The sequence below is a fragment of the Tasmannia lanceolata genome, unplaced genomic scaffold (genome assembly GCF_043159265.1).
Source record: "Tasmannia lanceolata isolate RefF3 unplaced genomic scaffold, GAP_Taslan_0.1 ptg000024l, whole genome shotgun sequence".
Taxonomy (NCBI): Eukaryota; Viridiplantae; Streptophyta; class Magnoliopsida; order Canellales; family Winteraceae; genus Tasmannia; species Tasmannia lanceolata.
Window position 1 is genome coordinate 4,238,574 of NW_027518701.1, and position 21,991 is coordinate 4,260,564.

The 21,991-nt window shown below is 39.9% G+C and overlaps 1 protein-coding gene across 1 annotated transcript in view; it reads left to right on the top strand.

Annotated features, from left to right (window-relative positions):
* LOC143856895 (K(+) efflux antiporter 2, chloroplastic-like) overlaps nucleotides 1-21,991 on the top strand; it is a 94,395-nt gene that overhangs the window by 44,148 nt on the left and 28,256 nt on the right. The window contains exons 9-12 of the mRNA XM_077367152.1: nucleotides 7,344-7,433; nucleotides 8,109-8,213; nucleotides 8,291-8,419; nucleotides 19,171-19,380. Of these exons, the coding sequence (XP_077223267.1) occupies nucleotides 7,344-7,433; nucleotides 8,109-8,213; nucleotides 8,291-8,419; nucleotides 19,171-19,380 (534 nt within the window). The remainder of the gene's footprint in view (nucleotides 1-7,343; nucleotides 7,434-8,108; nucleotides 8,214-8,290; nucleotides 8,420-19,170; nucleotides 19,381-21,991) is intronic.

Below are 21,991 nucleotides of genomic sequence, written 5' to 3' on the forward strand. Positions count from 1 at the left end.
CCCCAAAATGAAGCACCAAACCCCAATGAATCATTTAACAAAAATGGCTTTGTACATGCACTGACGATGTAAGATTACATACAAACAAATCATTTTTCTCTTCTTGTTATATGGTATTGATGTATCATATATTTTTAAGGGAAAAATCATTATTTCCTATGTACTAAGGGTACAGAATTTCATCCGGAAGTCAGTTTTTTCTCCCTTTATTACAAGGTACTGATGTACCTTATGTTTATAAGTGGAAAGCATGTTACTTCACACATACTGATACTGTAGAATGGCCTACAAGAGAATTATTTTTCTCTCTTTACTACAAGGTGCTGATGTATTATATTTTTACAAGTGAAATTACTTTCTTTCCCATATACTGATGGTACGAGATTTACATACAAAACCAGTTTCCTTTCCTCCTTATCACATAGTACTGATGCACCATATTTTACAAGTGAAAATGATTTTCTTCCTACGTACTGATGGTATATGATTTCTATACCATAATCATTTTCTTCTTTATTTTACGTTTTTTAGTTTTACACAACCATGAGCAGAAACCCGAATGAGATCTAACTGGAAGGGTTGGTGCATTTACTGGCTTACTTGCTTTACGACGAAGGTTGAAGAAGACCAACTTGACTTTGTCCCCCCTTCACACACACACACACACACACACACTCTCTCTCTCTCTCTCTCTCTCTCTCTAAATCTCTCCCTCTCCCTCTCTCTCACTCGCACTCTCTAAATCTCTGTTTTTCTATTTCTTTATCTCTCTCTATCACTATCATTCATCATGGAATCCTTGGGAGCTTTAATACCAAGATGTTTGCTAATGTGTTTCAGAATAACTCTCATCCCGGCCAACAAGTTTGAGTGTTTATCCATTGTAGACTGAGTGTGTCGTTCCCCGGCTCCTCGAGGTTCGACTCGGCTCTGCCCATGATGTGAATCATTGGCCCTATAAGCCATGAGAAAACGCAACGGAAGTGCAGGAACTAGGTGAATCTGAACTGATACGAAATGAAATTCTAGACACTGGATGATTATGAAACTGACGTAGATTGACGCTATGATCTAATGATGCCCTATAAGACAAGACTGACTAATCTAGACTCTATCAGGAATTTAACCGAACACTTCATGTGCACTAGATAAACTAACTATGACTCACAATGAAGGAAGGTTTCTTTCAGGACTTTTAATGAGCACTTGGTGTGCTAAAGATGACAGACTTGAGCCCTGTGCTCTAATACCACTTTGGTGCAAGCCCGGAGGCTCACGACTTCTACAGGAACTTTTAGGAGCTCAATGGAACCAACTTTTCACAATTCGCAGTCATATCCACACCAAAAAAAAGAAGAGAACAAGTAATAAGTGATTTAATAACAGCATAAAGAATCATAAAACTAACTGTAAAAGGAAACCTTCAATGATAAATGTTCTATACTAAGCATGAGTGCATTTAACAACTTAAATAATATAAAAAAATGGAGATGCAAGGCTCAAATAATGAACTTTATTCACTGATTTATTGCTGTCCATGGCATAAAATAAAGATTTAGGGCTCCTAAGATTACTAAAAGGTGGTAAAAGGCTTAAAAAAGGCTAGGGTAATCTACTAGTGAGGTTTGTAAGGGTTTCAAAGTAGCAAAAAGGCAAAAAAAAGGGCTGAAAAATATGGAAGAATCTCACCGATAAACGCAGCAGTCCCTTCACTTTAAATCTTGCTAGCAAAGCGGCGAAGAGAATGGGGGAGAAGCCCGTTGAAGCGTTCCAAAACTTTGGACAGCAGTGCTGCCACAAATAAATTTCGAAATAGGGTTGAAGAAGGAAAATAAGAGAAGGAAATCAAAAAGAGAGGAAGATAACGAGATTAGAGTCAAGAAAGTGTGTGAAATAGAGGGAGCAATAGAAATAGAGATATTAAGAGGGAAGAGACAGAGAGAGTGCAGGAGGGAGAGAGAAGGGGGATTGCAAGAGAGAGAGAGAGAGAGAGAGAGAGTTAACAGCGGGAGAGAGAGATTGAGAGGGAGTTAGGGGTGAGAAAAGAGAAACGAGAGAGGTAGAAGAGAGGGTATGAGAAAGATAGAGAAAGAGGGAGAACTCACCTTGTAGAGGGGAGGAAGGAGAGAGATAGTGATGCCCTAGGGCGTGTAGGAGAAGGGAGGTCATCGGCTCCTTTTTTCTTCTTTTCTTTCACAATGTTTCAAAACTAGGGCTTTTTGTCCCCATAACTCTTATTTATATGCTTTTAGTACCCTCTTTGCTAGCTCTTATCTCCAAGTGAAAAGACTGCCTTGCCCCTAAAACAAAGAAAGACAAATAAACTCATAAGGGCATAATAGGAAAAATTAGCTAAACAAATTAAATAAGGGTAAAGTGGGGTGCGCAATGGTGGGCCCTAGATGATGTGGACTTCCTCCACATCTAGGATAATCCAATAATGTCAAATAAGTCCAAATAAACCAAAATAAATAAGTACGAATATAATAAAATGGTGATCCAACGGTCGGATCACATCAAGAATTAAGAATTGGGAATGTTGAGTTTACATGTCGAGATTAGGGTTTGGGGAGAGTAGGATTTGATGGAATTAGGTTTTGTCCCCATTACTCTTATTTATATGCTTTTGGTACCCTCTTTGCTAGCTCTTATCTCCAAGTGAAAAGATTGCCTTGCCCCTAAAACAAAGAAAGACAAATAAACTCATCAGGCCATAATAGGAAAAATTAGCTAAACAAATTAAATAAGGGTAAAGTGGGGTGCGCAATGGTGGGCCCTAGATGATGTGGACTTCCTCCACATCTAGGATAATCCAATAATGTCAAATAAGTCCAAATAAACCAAAAAAATAAGTACGAACATAATAAAATGGTGATCCAACGGTCGGATCACATCAAGAATTAAGAATTGGGAATGTTGAGTTTACATGTCGAGATTAGGGTTTGGGGAGAGTAGGATTTGATGGAATTAGGTTTTAGAAATTGGTGAGGTGCAAGTTAGGGTGTCAAATTGGAATGGTAGTTGGATTCGGGAGTTACTATTTCCAAGAGGTGGGATTAGGGATCTAGGGTCGAGATATAAAGTAGGAAAGTGGTGTAGATCTAGGTTACAAGGTTGAAAGGATTTGTAGGGTTTGAAGTTATAGATCTCGGGCTCCACGGTGTAGACCTAGGGGTAGGAAAATTTGACGACCTTCTGTTTTGGGTCACAAATGAAAGGGATTGGGCTTTAGAATTTCAAACAGGGAAGATAAGAGGATTAGGGTATCAAATAGGATGATGAAATCCTGACAATGGAGGAGGTAGAAAAAGGAAGTAAACAATCCCCAATAGCGGAGAAGGCAAGGGAAAAAGAAATATGCAATCGTTCGATACTGGAATGAGGCAAAAGAAAAAAGAAAAGAAAAGAAAAATTAGATCTTAGTCTTCATCTTTGACTCCATGATTGCCATGCTTTGATACCATATCAATGTATATTGCGAACTTAAATCTTACATTTTGTGAAGATGTAAAGGAAGAAGAAGAAAGAAATGGGAGAAGAGAGAAGGGAAAATATGCACGTGGGTTAGTCTTTCACCCCGCGAATCTATCATATACATAAACCTTCACTTAACAATATTCCAAGTGTGCCATTTAGGTTGCAACTCGGGCCGGGTTGGGTCGGATTGAGGCCAACCCGACCCCAACCCGACCCCAACCCGAGGGTCCATTTCTCCAACCCTAACCCGACCCAACCCGAATTTCAACCCAGAGAAGGCGAACCTGACCCAATCCGCCTCGAATTTTACTCAACCCGAACCCAACACGACTCGACCCGAGTTGAAGAAAACAAAAAGAATTCAGTAAAAAAATAGAAAAAAGGAGGAAGAAGAAAGGAAAGATCCATGGTTGTTGCTTCTATTATGGGCTTACTACTCCCACGAAAAGCCAAGGTCGCCGTCGTCTTCAGGAACTAGCCATTGTCGCTCCTCTTCCGCCATGAAGCTTGCCTCTACTGATAAGGATTAGGTACCGTACTGGGGAAAATCCTGAAAGCTTGCATCTCAAGATGAAGAAGAAATGCAATAGGAAGGAGGAAATGGAATTGGAAGGGAGAAAAGGACTAGGGTTGTATAGAGTAGAGCCTATGAGATATAATCGTACAGAGAAGTAATGAAAGGTTATTATTACACTGGTTGCTTCTTCCTCAAGAAAACTAATAATAAATACAAAAGACTGACACAACAGTTATTTCTTCAAGAAAAAATAGATGTCATTAATGCTAGGAATATAAAATATTAGATGGGAATCTGGCATTAAGCATTCATCTGCTCACATGGAAAAAAAAGTAATAGAGCGTCGGGTTTTTGGTCGGGTCGGATTGCTGATGCATCAACCCTAACCTGCCCCGAAAATCCGTCGGGTTGCATTTTTCCAACCCAAACCCAACCCTACCCGCGGAAATGCCAACCCAACCCAGAAAAAAATTGGGTTGAACCCGACCCAAGTTGCACCCCTAGTGCCATTAGGGCCATCTAAATGATGGGTACTATCAAGTAAACACAAATTACTTGATAGTCCTCTTATAGTGAAAGGGGACTCCTCAAATGTAGTGGCCTGGGCTTCAGAATCATCAAAGGGTCCTTGGAGATTGCAGGATATTGTAGCAGAAATATTGGATCTCATGCGAGTACTCAATTCGAGGTTTGAACATCGAAGGCGATTGGCAAATGAGATGGCTGATACTCTGGCCAAAGCGGGAGCAGAACGGGAGGAGTTTGAAATAGTTTCATATTTGTAACGAGCGTACTTCATTACGCAAGGATAGCACTATCCTTTCCTTTGGAAGGATGCTATCTATCTTTTATGAGACACTGGATATGTCCGGTGTACTACTAATATTTGTACTAGCAGGCTGTGACCACCGGTCCCGATTGCGTTTCAAATATTAATGAAGTTTGTCAACTTTCAAAAGAAAAAGTAAACACAAATTACTTTAATGAATATAAAAGCGTGCAATATGTGTAGTGGGCCCTATCTAACTTAATATGTTTCATATTATGGAACCTCCCATTCATGCTTGTACTATTGAAATGATGATGCCATGCTTAATAATTGGATAAACGGGCACCATGGAAGTACATACTACTCAGCCAAAGAAAGATGATGGAGAGTTGACCGAAATGAGTTTACAACCATCTATTTAACCTTCCTAGAGTCCACATGAGCTATATATATAGCAGAAGAGAAATTGGAGAATTATTGTCCATTTAACACGTTAGTGTGGATGATTTTTACCCTTTTTTGCCCTCTCCACATATCTGTACATACTATCTATGAGGGTAAAATAGACATTTTATTTCACCCAAAATATAGCACGTAAGCATTACTCTTTTACCATTAACCCCTTTTGCTGATATCTAACATCTAACTCTATGAGAAATTATTTTAGGGTAAAATCGCAATCTACACACGAAAAGTACCGACACAGGGTAACTGTCTATGACAATTACGAGGAAAAACTACCAAGAAGAGGTAAAGACATATGACAATGACGGAAGAACTACTTTCTATTACTCATGCAGGACACTTGCAAAATATTAACGGATTCCGGGCACCTGAAGAGGAGCAAAAATTATGGAAACCTCTATCGATTGGAGGGCTAGGATCAGCCTATATCGATTGGAGGGCTACTATCAACCTATGGAAATGATTTTACAGGCACAGCCGATTGATGTTGTGTTCCATCACATGGACGGTTTGGATCAACCTATATTTTTTGACTTTTTTTAACAAAGGCACCCATTCAACCCACATATTTTCAATCCTAACCCCTCTTTTATGCTTTTTAACAAAGGCACCCATTAAAGCCACATAATTTCAATCCTACCCCCCTCCTTTATGCTTTTTTAATTATGGAAACTTCTATAGATTGAAGGGCTAGGATCAGCCTATGAAAATGATTTTATTGGCACAACCTATTGATGTTGTCTTCCATCACATGGACGGTTTGGATCAACCTATGATGTGGTCCGTACAGTTCTTTGTCCGCCCGTGCATCGCACGGGGTTTTTTACTAGTGTGTGTGTGTGTGTGTGTGTGTGTGTGTGTGTGTGTGTGTGTGTATTGTGGACAATCCCCAAGCATGATTTTTTTTTTGAAAATGCCCAAGCATGATTTCTTGGAAGACTAAAGATCCATGATAGTTTCTGGTGTTCAGCTAGTCTGGATCGAATTATATTTGCATGGAAAGCTGGCCTTCTATCTGTGCAACTTTTTTTTTGAAAGATAAGTTTCATTAATATTCAAATAGCAATCGGGACCAGGGGTCCCATCCCGCAATTACAAAATATTAAGGTGAATTAACACGGGCATACCCGAAGCCTATTCAAAAGCAATCATAAGATATTACAAAACTCAACTATTCCTTTCATCTATTATAATGTCCGTATCCCTGTACCTATACATGATTCTATGGTATACGTAATCCTTTCCTTTATACGTTGTTCATTCCTTTCCTTAATTCTTTCACCTGTACCCTTTTGGACTGCATAAAATTCTAGTTTTCCTAAGTACTTCTGCACAGAATTCAATCTGTGCAACTTTTCTGAAGGCCATTGTGCTGGGGGCGGGGGGGTGGGGGGGGGGGTGGGGGGGGGGGGGTGGGTGGTGGGGGTGGGGTTAGCAAGCAAGTTTGACAGAAGAGCTTTATTCTCTGTGATGATATTGAACGGGAGGCATTTGATCTCATTGCTGTATAGGCATGGGGGAGATCCCTGCTACTCTGCTATGGGACAATCTTTTTTCAAAGAGAGAAGAGGGTTCCTCTAAGGGCTCATCTGGGTTACAAACTATGCAGAGAAAGGAATATTACAGTTTGCAGTTAGTGCCCTTAACCTGGGATGATTAGCTTGTTTCTGTCATTTAATCATGGGCCACACACTAATTTTCGGTTGTGATATAATAGATCGTAACTATTGAGCACATTTTACAATTTTAATACTTCAAGGCTGCATTTTGGAAATCTCTTTTTTTCTTGTGTGTTTACTTGCATTAAGATGTAAATCCAGATTTTAATCGTCTGATAGGCTTTGTATGTTGGAGTCTTGGCTTAAGTTATAGCCTTTTGTTTTTCATTTTTCCATGGATGCTGTCTTCCAAAATATAGGTGAATCATGGGCCTATTGAATTCCACCTGTTTTTTTTATACATTCTTATTCCCGTGATGCACAATTGCAAACCAGGCTAAACTCTGTTTGGGACCAATATTTGGCATTATCTAAAGCCTCTTTAGATGGTTATTTCTTTGTTATTTTGAACTTGTTGTCATAGTTTTAAGTGGCTAACCTTCTCTGCTGTATTCAGGTTGGCTTTCAAGCCATAGCAGAAGCTCTTGGACTGGCTGCCGTAAAAGCCATAGTTGCAATCACTGCCATAATTGCTGGAGGGCGCTTGGTAACATTTAAATTTCAAGATGTTCATTTTTTTGACATTTGCACTGGTAGAACCAGATATCCATGTGATAGTTGTTAACAAATTCTTTCACTTTACCATTCAAAAAAATAATAATAAAAAAAATAAAAACAAATTCTTTCACTTTATGATTTGCATCTAATATCACTTCGACATGAATTCCAAACACACTAACATCTTTATTATGCTCATATATACTTGTATGTAAAGAAGACAAAATTATTACGTGCGATCTTAACACTTATTCGACTTTTTGAGTTGTCAAAAAATGAGAAAGAATCTCCTTTTGTTTTTGCAAGAGAAGAATAGCGTATACATGCTCCTGTTTCAAGGAGTTTTAAGTTCATTGTTTTGAAAAAGAAGAACCATGCCTTTTTTTTTTTCGTTCATCACATGTTTGCTACTGCCTTTCTGAGTTTTTTCCCTAGGCTCTTGTTCATTTTCCGTACTTGTTTCCTTGAAATTCATTTTTTCCTGTTGAACTGGTTCAACTGCCGGTCTAACTTGAAAATACCAAACCACACTTCTCATATTCAACATCCACTGTGTTTTTTAAAGCATTGCACAGGCTACCTTATTCCTTATTGTTTTAGCTATCATCAATTGAATCTACATTTTGTACTACAGTAATTGTTTTCTTATGTTTCAATCTGGCAGTTGCTTCGGCCAATTTATAAGCAAATTGCGGAGAACCAAAATGCCGAGATATTTTCGGCAAATACCCTCCTCGTTATTTTGGGCACTAGTCTCCTTACCGCTAGGGTATGTGGACCCATGATGTAAACTCTTCCTATATTCTTTTTTTTTTCTAAATGCTTGAAGTCGTTTTGCCTGAACAGGCAGGGCTTTCTATGGCATTGGGGGCATTTTTGGCTGGTTTGCTCCTAGCAGAAACTGAGTTTTCCCTACAAGTTGAATCAGATATTGCTCCATATCGTGGCCTCTTGTTGGGTCTCTTTTTCATGACGGTATGTGCTTTATATCGGCAATCTCTGTTTGATCTGTTCATTGATAGTATGTGTAATCTACTGGCCTTGTACATGGCAAGCTGTTAAAAATTCAAAGTATGGTAACCAAAATTCCTTTGACTGTCAATATCAACATCTCCACGTTATTTATATGCTACTGGTTATTTTGTTTTATGTACAAAGCACATGTTAAGAATTCAAACGGAAGCATTATTTTTTAAGCTTTCTAACCGATTTTTGCAAAAAAAAATTTATTGCTGTTGTCCAAGGGTTTTTAATAATGAAAAAAGTCACCAATGCTGGGTTAAAATTAACCCAGCTTTCTATGATTGCGATGCAGCTTCTCTAAAAGTGACAAAATGAGACGTTATATTTTTTAAGGATCTCAATCGTTATACACAGCGCTGCCAGAATTCCCTATATGGTCAAATATGGGTCCTCATTAAGACAAACTTTCTGAGAGTCTTATTGACACTGCATTCACATAGAGCACAATTTGATTGTGAATCATGGATTTGGTGAGAAGAGAGCTAATGTCTTCCATGAGCCTGTTATGAACAAAAATTTAGTTCTAATATCAGTAAACTTTGAATGGTGTTGTTGATAACTCCAAAGTTCAATCGTCTGATGAGAGTGATGTTTGACTGGTACCCAGGTTGGGAAATAGGCCTAAAGCCAGAGTCTCACGGTGGATAGCAAACATAGCACAATAATTTTTCTTAGTGATACGTATTAGGACTATTGAATGTAAATTTTATGACATGAAATACGAGTGATCCCTTTGAAAATCAAGTAGTAGGGCACATATCATCAGAAGCCCTTACATGGACATAATAGTTATTATCATTCAGGTTTATCTTGTCATGGCTATGCCTATAGAAGACATTACATGTTGATTAGCTACAAGAGGATTTTTTTTTCCAAATAAAGGATTACACTTCTGTAGATAACTATAAAAGTTAGCTGATGTTGGCTCTTGTGGTGTATGCTTTATTCTTGCTATAGTGTTTGAGCCAGCAAGCAATTTGAGTATTTTTGCATGATACAGCTGTGTGTTGGATTCCTTCTCAGAAAGATATTTCCTTTTAGTGGTTGTGCACACAATTATTATGTTTCTATGGTGGAGTTTGGATTTCTGCACGGCAAAATTCCTTGCCTCCTGGCAAAGTAAGCAATTGAACATTTATTTGTACCTAGTTTTCTCATTTCAGCATCTGCCCACTCATGCTTATTGTGATTTTTCTCGTAAATGTGTTGGGAGAATATTGACAGACTTTCAATGAAAGTATAGGGTCATTAGGATGCATGCAATTTGATTGCAGGCTTATATCAATTTCACCTGAAATAGATTTCAGCTAACATATATTTACTGTTAAATAGTTTTACGCTATTAACACCATCATTTTTGCAAAAATAGAAATACACTTTTTGGATGACATCCTTTTAATTTCCCTGAAAATTGAATAAGTTGTGTTTGCCATTAATTTCATTAACAGTATTTGTTATCTAAGTGATTTGGCTAATCCAATGGATATTCTATATTAAATTTAACTTTTTAGAAATTATGTACGATCTAATAGGCCCAGGTATTATCATATATTATAGAGGACTCGAGAAAGATGCAATCCCATTTTCATTATCATCATGCTCTATAGACATTCGTGACATGTATAGGAGAAGAGGAAAGTAAGCGGCCTAAGTGCCTAACCATTGATAAAAAAACCATTTTAATTATGTGACGAAAATAACTTTCACAAGGTTATTTTGAAAAGAGTGGAGTCTTATTTGGCATTCAGACAACACCAATGTCGAGCATCTCACCCAGCTAATACAATGCCTGAGGAAAATTCTGATGGAGAAAGGATGGCCACCTCCTTAGTTGTAAATTCCGTTTCGGTCGCCATTTCGTTTTGGCCACCGAAACGGAATATCGGTCATTTCGGTGCATTTCGGTCGAAATTTTTCGTTCACACAAAAATATATTAAAAAATATGAGAAAAAGCCAAAAAAATAAAAAATCAATAGAATAAGATGAAAAACTAATAAATAGTCCAAAATATGTGTCCCAAAAGGCATATTCATTACTTAAACACATAAAGTCTTGCACAAGTGCAACTGATAGTCTGATGCATAAAAAAACATAAAAAAAAAAGATACATGAAAGTGAAACATAGACAATAGCTAGTAGCAACAACTCTTAGTCATCATAACCCGGATGATCATACTCAATGTCTTCTTCGTCGTCGTCGTCGCCGCCGCCGTCGTCATCACCACCTGGACCACCAGTAGGGACATCTTCTTCAAGAGGCATGAGAAAGTCGTCGTCGTCGTCCCCGGCCCCAACCACAACAGTAGGTGCTTCAAGATTTTCCCACCCAATGTCTTCCGGCGTGAATATGACATCTTCTTCTTCTGCAACCCAATCCATCATGACATCCAGATGGTCTATGCTCAAAGGGTCATTAGTGGTAGATGATTTCCTCAACAAGTCCCTGAAAAGGAAAACATTAAGTTTAATCAATGTCAAAGGTTAAACTCAAAAGCTTAAAGTGATGAGGTGAGAGTTGAAAACATTATATTACGTTGTATACCTTTCTTGAAACTTAAGATTGTAATGGACAAACACCAAGTCATCTAATCTCTGTTGCTCCAACCTATTTCTCTTTGCAAAGTGAATGTGTTCGAAGGTGCTCCAATTCCTTTCACACCCAGTCGCACTGCAGGTCTGAATGAGGATTCTGATCGCAAAGGTCTGTAATTCTTCCATGTCACCTCCGAATTGATTCCACCATGCAACTGTAAAGTAACAAATAGTAAAGCATTATTTGTTGAGAAATTAAAAGTTAAAATGAATTATACTTAATTAAACAAAAAACTCAAATATACCTGGTCCCAACTTCGTTCGGTTGCGGATTGCAAGCTTCATTCCAAACATACCCTTAGCCTCTCGATAATCCTCAATCTGATTGGTGATGAGGTCTTGTGTACCTTCATTAGGTACCAGTCGAGTGATGCATGCCAACAAGCCTCTGGTTACTTCACTGTGCCTAGAGAAGGTAAGAGTGAAAAAGAGAGCAGGGTTAAGAAAATATCCTGCTGCATGGAGGGGACTGTAGAGTTGCCTATCCCATCTTTGGTCGATGATCCTCCAGATGGGATTGTAATCTGATTTTCTCTTCAACCTCTCCTTGATGTTCTCTTTGGCCTTATCCATAGCCTCATATAGGTAACCAATCGCCGGTTTGTCCTGCCGATCTACCAAGCACAGCACTCTCACTAAAGGCTCGCTGATGTTTAGAATGTACTTGCATTGGTCCCAAAAAGATTTATCCAACACAGTACTAACTACCCCTTCACTCAGTGGGTGTTGGACAAACCTACTAGTACTATACTCATCAGACACAAACATCTGCTGAAGTGCTTTCCGATTCAACACCAGACTTTGTATGCTAATGAAACTTGTAGCAAATCTGGTTGCAGCAGGGCGGCACCACTCCTTCCCACCTGTGAACTTCTTCCTCATCAAATTCAAGAGGCTTCCATGGTTGTAGATGAACTTTGTAATCGTTCGAGCCCTCTCAATTGTGGTTGCTATGTGAGGAAATACAGTCGGTTTGCACAGATGCTCCAAGATGAGATCTAAGCAATGAGCTGCGCACGGAGTCCAGAAGAATGTACCAAACGCGGCTTCTAGTCTTTTCCCAGCAGCTTTGTAACTTGGCTCACTGTCAGTTACAAATTGCACCACATATTCCGGATTCACCTCTCCGACAATCTTTGCAAAGATATTGTATAATTCATCGGCATTCTTCACTATGCCAGATGCGTCAACGGATTTGAGGAATATGACTCCTTTAGGGCAGTACACCAAAAAGTTGATTAGGGAACGTTGTTTGGTGTCTGTCCATCCATTTGCCATAATGCTACAGCCAGTGTATCTCCACGACATCTTAATTTCCTCCAAGTAGTTGTTTACCTCATCCACTGTATTCTTCAAAATGGGACCCCTTAAAGCATGATAAGTAGGTGCCTTATAACCCGAACCCACGGCATTCACAGCGTCAAACATAGGTTGCCAGAAAGGTGAATTGGCAACGTTGAAAGGGAGATTGGCATCGTAGCAAAGCATGCTAACCGCCATGTCTGCTTTATCCATTGTTTCTTTAGTAGCCAAAGCACTTTTAATGCTTGGCTGGGCTCCAGGGGTTGTTCGTGGTGCAAAGAAATTCCTGATCCCTCCTGTGATTCCCTTCTTCTTCCTTTTTGTACCACTCGGTTCTACAAGAACTTCCTTACCTCTTCGTTGAGGGACTTGAGGCAATTGTGTCAATGTCTTCTTCATCCTGCTCTTCTTCTTCGTCTGGTGTGCCATAAAAACCTCCAACCTCTGCTTTGGATATGCTCATCCTAGCCATTTCTTTTCTCTTTGCATCTAAAAGTTGCTTCATTCGATATTTTACATCTTCAGTCACTTTTTTGCATGATGCTACTTCACCAGGAACAGCCGCTAAATGTTCTTTCAAGTGGGTTATACCTCCACCCGATATGACTTTGCCACAGAATATGCAAGTTATTTTATTTCTTTGACCCGGAACCAATGTACCGTAAGACCATGCCGGGTCATCCGATCTAGCGGGTGCCGAACCAATAGAGGATGCTCCTGCAGAAGGTCCCGAACCCGACCCACTCATTCTGAAATGAAGTAGAAGAAGGGGAAAAATGAATTAGAAGAAAGAAAATTGAAACAAATTACAAAAAAATGAAGTAGAAGGGGACAAATGAAGTAAGAAATAAAGAGAACCTTGGGGTTGAACTTGAGTTGAAGAGAAGAAGAAAAAATTAGCCTTCACTCACTTGAAATAAGCCTTTGGAAATAGTTCTTGACTTCTTGTAGTGGTAAGTTGAATGTATGCCTTCCCTTTGCTCCAAAATAGACTTGGATTGAGTTGAAGAAGAGGGTAGACTTGTAGGAAATTTAGTAGAATAGATAGTGTAAGTGAAAGTAGAGAAGAGAAGGAGAATGACTTATGTGAAGGTGGAGGAGAAGAAGGTAGGGAAAATGCTATTTATAGAGTTTTTTATTGATTGTGCATTTAAAAATGACTAAAATACCCTTCCCAACAGCTATAAACGGTCACATTTTGAGGTTAAAATGGTCAAAAACCAAAAAGAGCCGTTGCAGGGGCATTGTCGTAAATTCTGCAAAATCCAATCAAACTAGCCGTTATGGACGATTTCGGCCGGAATGGAGAATTTCGTCCATTCCGGACGAAATTCCGGATTTCAGAAAATTTCGTCCGGAATGGACGAAATGGAACGAAATTTCGGACAAAACGAAATTTTGTCAATTTCATTCCGGAATTTGAACGAAACCGGTTCGTTTCGTCCATTCCGGACGAAACGAAACGGTATTTACAACTATGGCCACCTCCCATCGAAGAATCAATCTAAAATCTACTTTTGAATTTTAAATTGATTTTCTGATAGTTGATGGCAAGCCTCTTTGGACATGACTCTCCTCCAATGTCGTATTAGTCGTGCATGAGATTCCGATCAGCATTGGAGTTGTCCGACCATTGAAGATGGCTACAAAGACGGTGGTATTGTTTTGAATTTTTTTTGCGTGGCCAACAATTTTATTAAGGGAGCAAAGCTGAGGAACCCGCGACCGAGAAGGTCAATACAAATACAAAAAGGAGACAAATAAGCTATGAGGTACTGGAAAAAGGACCCGAAAAATCCTAAAGCTGCATCAGAGTCAAGGGGGGATATAATCAAACAATTCTAGGCTCTCCTTAGAGACCCCTACCCTGGCAAGCCTATCAACATCACTATTTGCCGATATCCTAGCATGATTAAAAGAAATATAAGAACCTGCAACCTGGTCCTGAATCTCATCCAAGTAAGAGGCAAATCTCCAAGGGGAGGCTTGAGACCCCTTGAGCCACCTGCTGACACGTTGAGAGAGTAGCCCTCAACCAACAAGTGGTCCATAAGGCTCCTCTCCAACAGTCCAATGCCATGCACTGCTCTAACCTCTGCCTCATTGGAGTCGGAGATCCCGATGGGCCCCGAGAACACGCATGATACCGCAGCATTCTCATCTCTAAGAACACCCCAACTCCAACTGGCCCGTGTTCCCCAAGCTAGATCCATCAAAGTCGAGCTTAAGGTGACCTCGATTTGGAGGAACCCATTCCTGAGAGATCGTGGTCCCCTGCTTTGCACTATTACATATCTCCTTCAATCGATTCCATAGATCATATACATATACAAAGGTGAAGCTTGGGTGGATCCTTACGCATGAAATGGTTCACTTCCAAGAAAATGAAATGGTAACTTTTTATCCTGCCTCTGAAAATCCTTGCGTTCCTCTCCTTCCATAAGATTCACAGTGTGGCTATCAGAATCACATTCAAGAGAATCTTCCCTTTCTTACGCCATGGGACCAAAGACCAACATTCCAATAGGTCACCAAGCTTACATTCAAGAGAATCTTCCCTTATGACATGGGACCAAGGACCAACATTCCAATAGGTCACCAAGATTGGAGGGAAATGCCCAAGCTAATGCAAATCTGGCCAAGATTATACTCCACACTTCCCTGTCTAAGCTGCAATGGATAGACATGTGTTCCACTATTTCCCTTGCCCCTACGTAGAGCGCACAATGGTCTATGTCATCATATGAAAATCTCGCAAGTGATCCACTGTCTAAATTCTGTCAAGGATCGCAGTCTACCCTAAACCCCAAACCCTGGGCGGTGTTAGGATTTTTCACACTTTGGCTAGACACGAGGGCCTAGGAGCTGGTGCAAGCTGATGGTAGAACAATTTGACAGTAAATTCCCCTGAGGAGTTCCAGATTCAAATGCTTTTGTCTTGTCCCATCTTCTTGATGTAGCAAGAAGCCAAGCCACCCTAGAGATCTCTCTATCAATGGAGTTTCTTCCGAATGGTATCTTCTAGGATATCGATTCCTCAACCCACTTAAAAAAAATAAAAATCATATACATATGCTTCCTTATTAGATGTCACAGAGAACAAATCCGGAAAAGCTCCCTTTAGAGGACTGTCTTCGCACCATTTATCATACCAAAACCTAATTCTTTCCATGCATATACCATGAATCTGATCCCTTTTAAGAATTTTTGTCTTTGCTTCATAATATCCCTCCAAACTGTCACGCCAATATGACTATACCAGTTGGCTGATAATCACTAACTCAGCAACAATCTATACTTCTTGTCATCATTTTGACCCAAAATTGGTCCAAACTGTCATGCCAATATGAGTATACCGGTTGGCTGATAACCACTAACTTGGCAACAATCTATACTTCTTGTCTATCACTTTGACCCATAGTTGGTCGGTCTCTTCTCCAAATATCCAAAGCCACTTACCCAGAAGGGCGGTGTTCACCTCTCTTGACCTTATGATACCCAGGCCTCCTGATTTTGTAGGCCTGCAAATCTCCTCCCAGTTGACCAGGTGCAATCTCCGCCTCTCTCTCTCTCTCTCTCTCTCTCTCTCTCTCAACCACACAACCCCCCACCCACCCACCCACACACACACACACAAATATTCTCTGTTTTGTTTTGAAAACCAAGCAACCCCCGTCTTTCTTAAAACACAATATTGAAAAGTCTTTAATAGTAGGAATCTTAGGTATTGTGTTGAAAATCAACCCCTAAGATTCCTACTATTAAAGACTTTTCAATATTGTGTTTTATGAAAGAAGGGGTGATTGGTTAGAGAGGGAGGGAGGAGGCAGCTTACTGATTTGATTTCTGCTGAAATCAAATTCAGGCTCTGGAACCAAATTCAGGCTGCCACGAGTAGAATCTATTTCACCCGAGAAGACTTCTACATGCGTCCAACCACTTCCTAAGGGGGGAAAAAATACTTCCATCATGTTATGCATCCAGTGAGAATACTATTTTGTGTCTCCCCAGAGTACTTCATAGTTTGGGCTTACTATTGTGTGTTTATGGGACACCCTATAGTACATAACTTCATCTGTGATTTGTGTGCTTTACTCTTAGAGAAGGTTATATTTCGTTATTTTTTTTATAATATTCACATGGTGGAAAAATACATTGGATGGTATTTTAAAAAACCATGGGTGAAGTCTCTCATTATCAAGGGTTCTTTGCCTAAGATGTTTCTATTTTATGCAAGCGGAACATTTAGCATCTCTGTGAAAAATATTTCGGTTTATTGGTTAATTACTCCTATTTCAAGGGGAAATTCAGTCATTTGGTTGTTATCTTTTTGTCCATCTTTTTATTTCTTCAGTACGAAAATGGCTCCTGGATTCTAGGTAATCATGTTAGATGCCTCGCATCCATCTTTAGCACCACTTTTTGTGCTTTCTCATGATAGTGCATGGCTTTTTACCTTCTGGTATTTTTTAATAAGCAGGTCTTAAAATGCCTTGTATCGTATAGAGGACTACCTAAAACAGATATGGTTCGTATTTAACTTTGGCCTTAACACCCAAAGTAACATTTCTAAAGACAGATTCTCCTGCAATTCTTTCTTGAAAGAAAAAACATAATATGTATACTTACGTGAGCGTGAGCTGCATGACAACTTTCCGATACCAAGTAAATTTTTTTTTTTTTGAAAAGTGACTAAAATATATATTGATATTTCATATTAAGGTTACATGAAGCAGGGACCAGGAGTCCCCCATGGAATACATTGTATGATGGCCGGGGAGAGATCTCCAGAGCCCTAAATGATAAAAAAATATCGAGAACTACCCCCCTTTACATTCCCCTTCCAAAACAAGAATGCATACAACTTCATAACAAATTTTATGATCTTCCTCGAAGATCTTGATTAGGAGGTGTGGGGGCATTAAATGTGCCTTGCTTGATAGCCTCAAAACTCGTCATCCTTGGTCTTAGAGCACCGGCCAGGGAAGTCTCAAGTACCGTCAGACTAGTGGGAAATTTGAATTTGGGTCCCAAAGGCTCTTGCTGGCCCTCCAGTAATTGCCATTTTCACCTTTTTTGGCCTCCTTCTCCACCATTCTCTCTTCCGGCGCCGGTGGGAAAAAACCCATGATGTTTTTTCTAGTCTGGGTAGCCAACTGGGATGAACCTTCCTCATTTTCAGCTTCATGCATATATCTAACTTGAACTAAATAAACTTTACTATCCACTTTTAAATTAATGAATGGTGTCACCGATTTCCAATGTTGAGTTAAGACCTTTTACTGAGGCAAAGGCCACACAATAGTCATGAGTCCTTGATAGTTGGATCTGTAGCACTTGTCCAAAGAGCTTTCCCAAGGCTTCTATTGTTGATAATGACCATGCATGGAGAGGAATATCATAAAATCTTATACACACGTCTTTGCCCCAGTATGTATGGCCGGATCCCAGGAATGCAGGGAGGCAATATACTTACCCAGAACATCTCCCCCTTTTCGAAGAATCCATAGGGCTTGCTGCTCCGAATTGAACCTGAATAGAACTTCCAATCTATTAATTACGAGGGGCTTTGGTAGCAATGGTATATTCCAAGCTTTAATGGCCCACTGCCATATCTCCTCCAGGTCCCATGAAGGATTTTTCATGCACCCCACCAAGCATTTTTTCAGTTCCTTACGATCTTCCACCTCTTTTCCTGCTACGGAGATTTTAGGGAATCTCGCATTAGCATGTAGAGAGTGACCCCCGTCTTCTCCATTTGGCCCTCCTTCTCTAGCACGCACACACTTTCTACATTTGTTCCGAGTGCCGAAGTTGTAGTATCCGCAAGCTACACACTTCCAATCATCGATTTGATTCGAGGTCGATGGTAGTCCCAGATCCTCTGCTCATCTTCCTGAGTTTATTCTGCGACTAGAGAGATTTCCTCTAGAATCAAATGTTCTCTCTCCCCCATTTCCAGAGATTGGATCATACTCTCGGGGCCTCCCCGGCAATGATCGAGGTGATGGATTTAAGCTCCGTCCATTTCCTAAGAGAATCAGGTTTTTCCTGCAACAGTTCTTGTCAATCTCCAACCATTGAGCTACAAGCCCAACCTCTATCATGTCAAGATACATGTCTTTGAGGCTTTCTATTCTGTTTCCACAACTGCAAGTACCGTTGGCTTTGTTTCTTCCTAGGTAAAGAATCCCCTGGGAGTTCTCCCGACGCTGACCAAAGAACTCCTGAACTCCCATCACAACCTCACCCCTCAGATTTTTTTTTCCCCCGATGAAAATATATATGGTATTATTTTTTCCAATACTAAGTAAACAATCTAAGGGCCCATATTAATTGTATTAAGATCAACAGCGTGAAAAGCTCCTGTTTATTCTGGGTGCTAAGGGCCCCCCACCCCGCCAAACCCATGGCATGGAACTATAAATATTCCTTAACCAATTAATGGGAAAGTTATTTTTAGATTGGCAACTTTTATAAAGGCACTCCTTGTGCCAACTTCTTTAAGTGTTTCTTGTATTTACATTAGGTGTAGTTTGATGAATCCAATCTTTTTTACTGTTATTCCATTTCATTTGCTTAATGTTGTTTTTGCTGAATGTATCTACATTCTCGTGTTTCTTGTATTTACATTAGATGTAATTTTACTGTTATTCCATTTCATTTGCTTAATGTAGTTTTTGCTGAATGTATCTACATTCTCATGACCTTTACCAGAATGACATTACCGTTGTACTATTTATTAAGGGAGTCACATCATGTATGCCAGTGAAATATTTTATTTCCTTTTTTTGCCATGTATTTTCAGGTTGGAATGTCCATTGATCCTAAACTCCTCATTTCAAACTTTCCGGTTATTCTTGGGACTTTAAGCCTCTTGATTGGTGGAAAAACTATATTGGTTGCTTTAGTTGGTAGGCTTTTCGGTATTTCAATCATAGCAGCAATAAGAGTTGGCCTTCTTCTTGCACCTGGTGGAGAATTTGCATTTGTAGCTTTTGGGGACGCTGTAAATCAGGTTTGCCTTCCTATTAACTAAATATATTATTTGCAAGCATTAGTGCTTCTCATGCTTTTGAAAATCCATATCACATCATACTGGTTTTGATACTTAGATTAAAGCTTGATACTCTGTACTGTAAAAATTCCTATCATCCCATATTATCTGCCTCTTTTTCTAAATTGGAGAACTAACATAATTTCCATCTTTTCAAATTATGGATTCAGTTTTTATGCGGTTCTTGTTTCTTGTATGAACAATGCGCCTTGCGACTAATACATCAATGCATCTGTACCAAAATATTATGATATAGGTATGAACAAAGTGAAATTGTATTAGCTACAAAGCATACATACCTGTAAGTGTATGCCAATGTATACATACTATATATAAGCAGCCACTGTATGCCACTGTATACATAGCTGTAAGTGTATGCCACCTGTAAGTGAGGTAATATTAATTGAAATTTGTTTTGTGTTTCGTACTCTTAATAAGTAGCCCTTCTTGTGAAATGGTGGTGGTGGTTGTTCCACTACACGAGCTTATGTACATGCACTGAAATATGCGATCAAGGATGAGCACACATATGCTAGTTAGATTCAAGAGGACTACACTATGTAAATCTTAGTTTTCTTGCTTTGTGTGTTTGTGTTTCTTGCATCTCATCTTGTCGTTGGTTGCACTTTGTGTTTGATCATGTTTTAACAGATTAGTGATCTCTAGATTTTCAACAATATTGTTCCAAACATGGGTGATGACACATGCCGCTTGATGTTCAATATTGTTAAACTATTATGGATAGTTGTCTTTCTTTTGTGATGGTTTCTAAGTGTGTATTTGTACTTATTCTATACAGAAATCGACAATTGAATTTATGTGTATAATTGAGAATCGCTGATACGCTGGTTTGTTACTCCCACAACAAGAGGAACCCGTATGAGCGAGATGTGGCTAATCAAACATATGTGGTAAGCCGCCTTGATTTCCCAAAAGATTAGGATGTATATGCAGTCTTCTTATATATCAGGATAAGATGCCTGATATGAGATAAATGACTCTAGTCAATAAGGACTTTTCCTGTGTGGTGTAATTTGGCAAAGGTAAACCTGATTTGAGTAAATGACTCAACTTCCTAATAAGAACACATTTAAGCCTTCTAGAGTTCCGCGTGTTGGAGACTATTACCTTTAGGACATGATTGAACCCTATATTTGTTAGTTTGTTATAGGCCGGTCTCATAGGTGACCCTTGTGTATGCCCTCAACAATCCTTCACCTTGTTTTTGGTAGGTAAGCTGGGATCGAACTTGCGACCTCAAGGTTGAGAAACAAAGCCTCAACCATTGAGCTACAAGCCCAACCTCAACAATCCTGCACTTTGTTAGGAAGTTGATGCTTAGTGATTGCTACTTCAACATAGTTACCTATGGCCATCATTGATGAGTGTTGGAATATGTAACTTGCCTAAGGACATTTAGGACTTTGTATATTCCTTTATGTTTTAGTATAAAGATATGATTCAGGGGGAGATTACCCTAACTCATTCAATTCTCTCTCTAAACTCTCGGTTAACATGGTATCAGAGCCTTAGGCTTTTCTGATCCCTAGGGTTCTCTATCAGCCTCCACCTTCTCCGCCACCCTCACATAGTCGAACCCCCCCTCCCTCTCGTCGCGAAACCCTATCCCAAACTCCGGCCAAACTGTCATCAGAGGCACAACGGTACGCTGCCTTTTTCCTGTTGAGACGGAGTCGTCTCCATCGACCCGACGGTATCAGCCCTCCCTCGCCACTATCTTTTCCTTCCCCGCGCATACCCCCCTGGTTCTCCCTTTACTCGCCCTGTTGTAGTCACCCGCACCTCCTTGTCCGGAAAAGTTTTTCCAGGAATGAGGATTTGCACCCCCCCAAAAGTTTTTCCAAGAACGAGGATTTGTACCCCCCAAATTCTGACGTGTGCTCTTGTCTCTTGCTGTTAATCATAGCTGGCCCCTTCATCAGCTGGATGTGAAGAATGCCTTCCTCCATGGCGACCTGACTGAGGAGGTGTATATGGAGCAACTACCAGGGTTTGTTGCTCAGGGGGAGACTTCCTCCTACGTGTGTCGCCTACGCAAGTCACTCTATGGCCTCAAACAATCTCCGCGTGCGTGGTTTGGGAGATTCAGTGAGGCAGTCATGCGCTTTGGCATGAAACAATGCGCAATGGATCACTCAGTCTTCAGTTATCACTCTTCAGCTGGGTGTATTTTGTTGATAGTTTACGTGGATGACATAATCATCACAGGGAGCAATTCACAAGGTATACAGCGTTTGAAAACCTTCTTGCAAAAGGAATTCTCTACTAAGGATTTGGGTTAGCTCAGGTATTTCTTGGGGATAGAGGTTGCTCGTTCTTCTAGAGGCTTGCTCCTATCACAGAGAAAGTATGTCTTGGACTTGCTAAAAGAAACAGGCAATCTTGGAGCTAAACCAGCTTCTGCACCCATGGATCCTAATGTGAAACTCGTTCCAGAAGAAGGAGAGTTATTGGAGGATCCTGGTAGGTATCGCAGGCTTGTCGGTAAACTTATATATCTCACGGTTACTCGGCCAGATATTTCATATGCTGTTGGAGTTGTCAGTCAGTA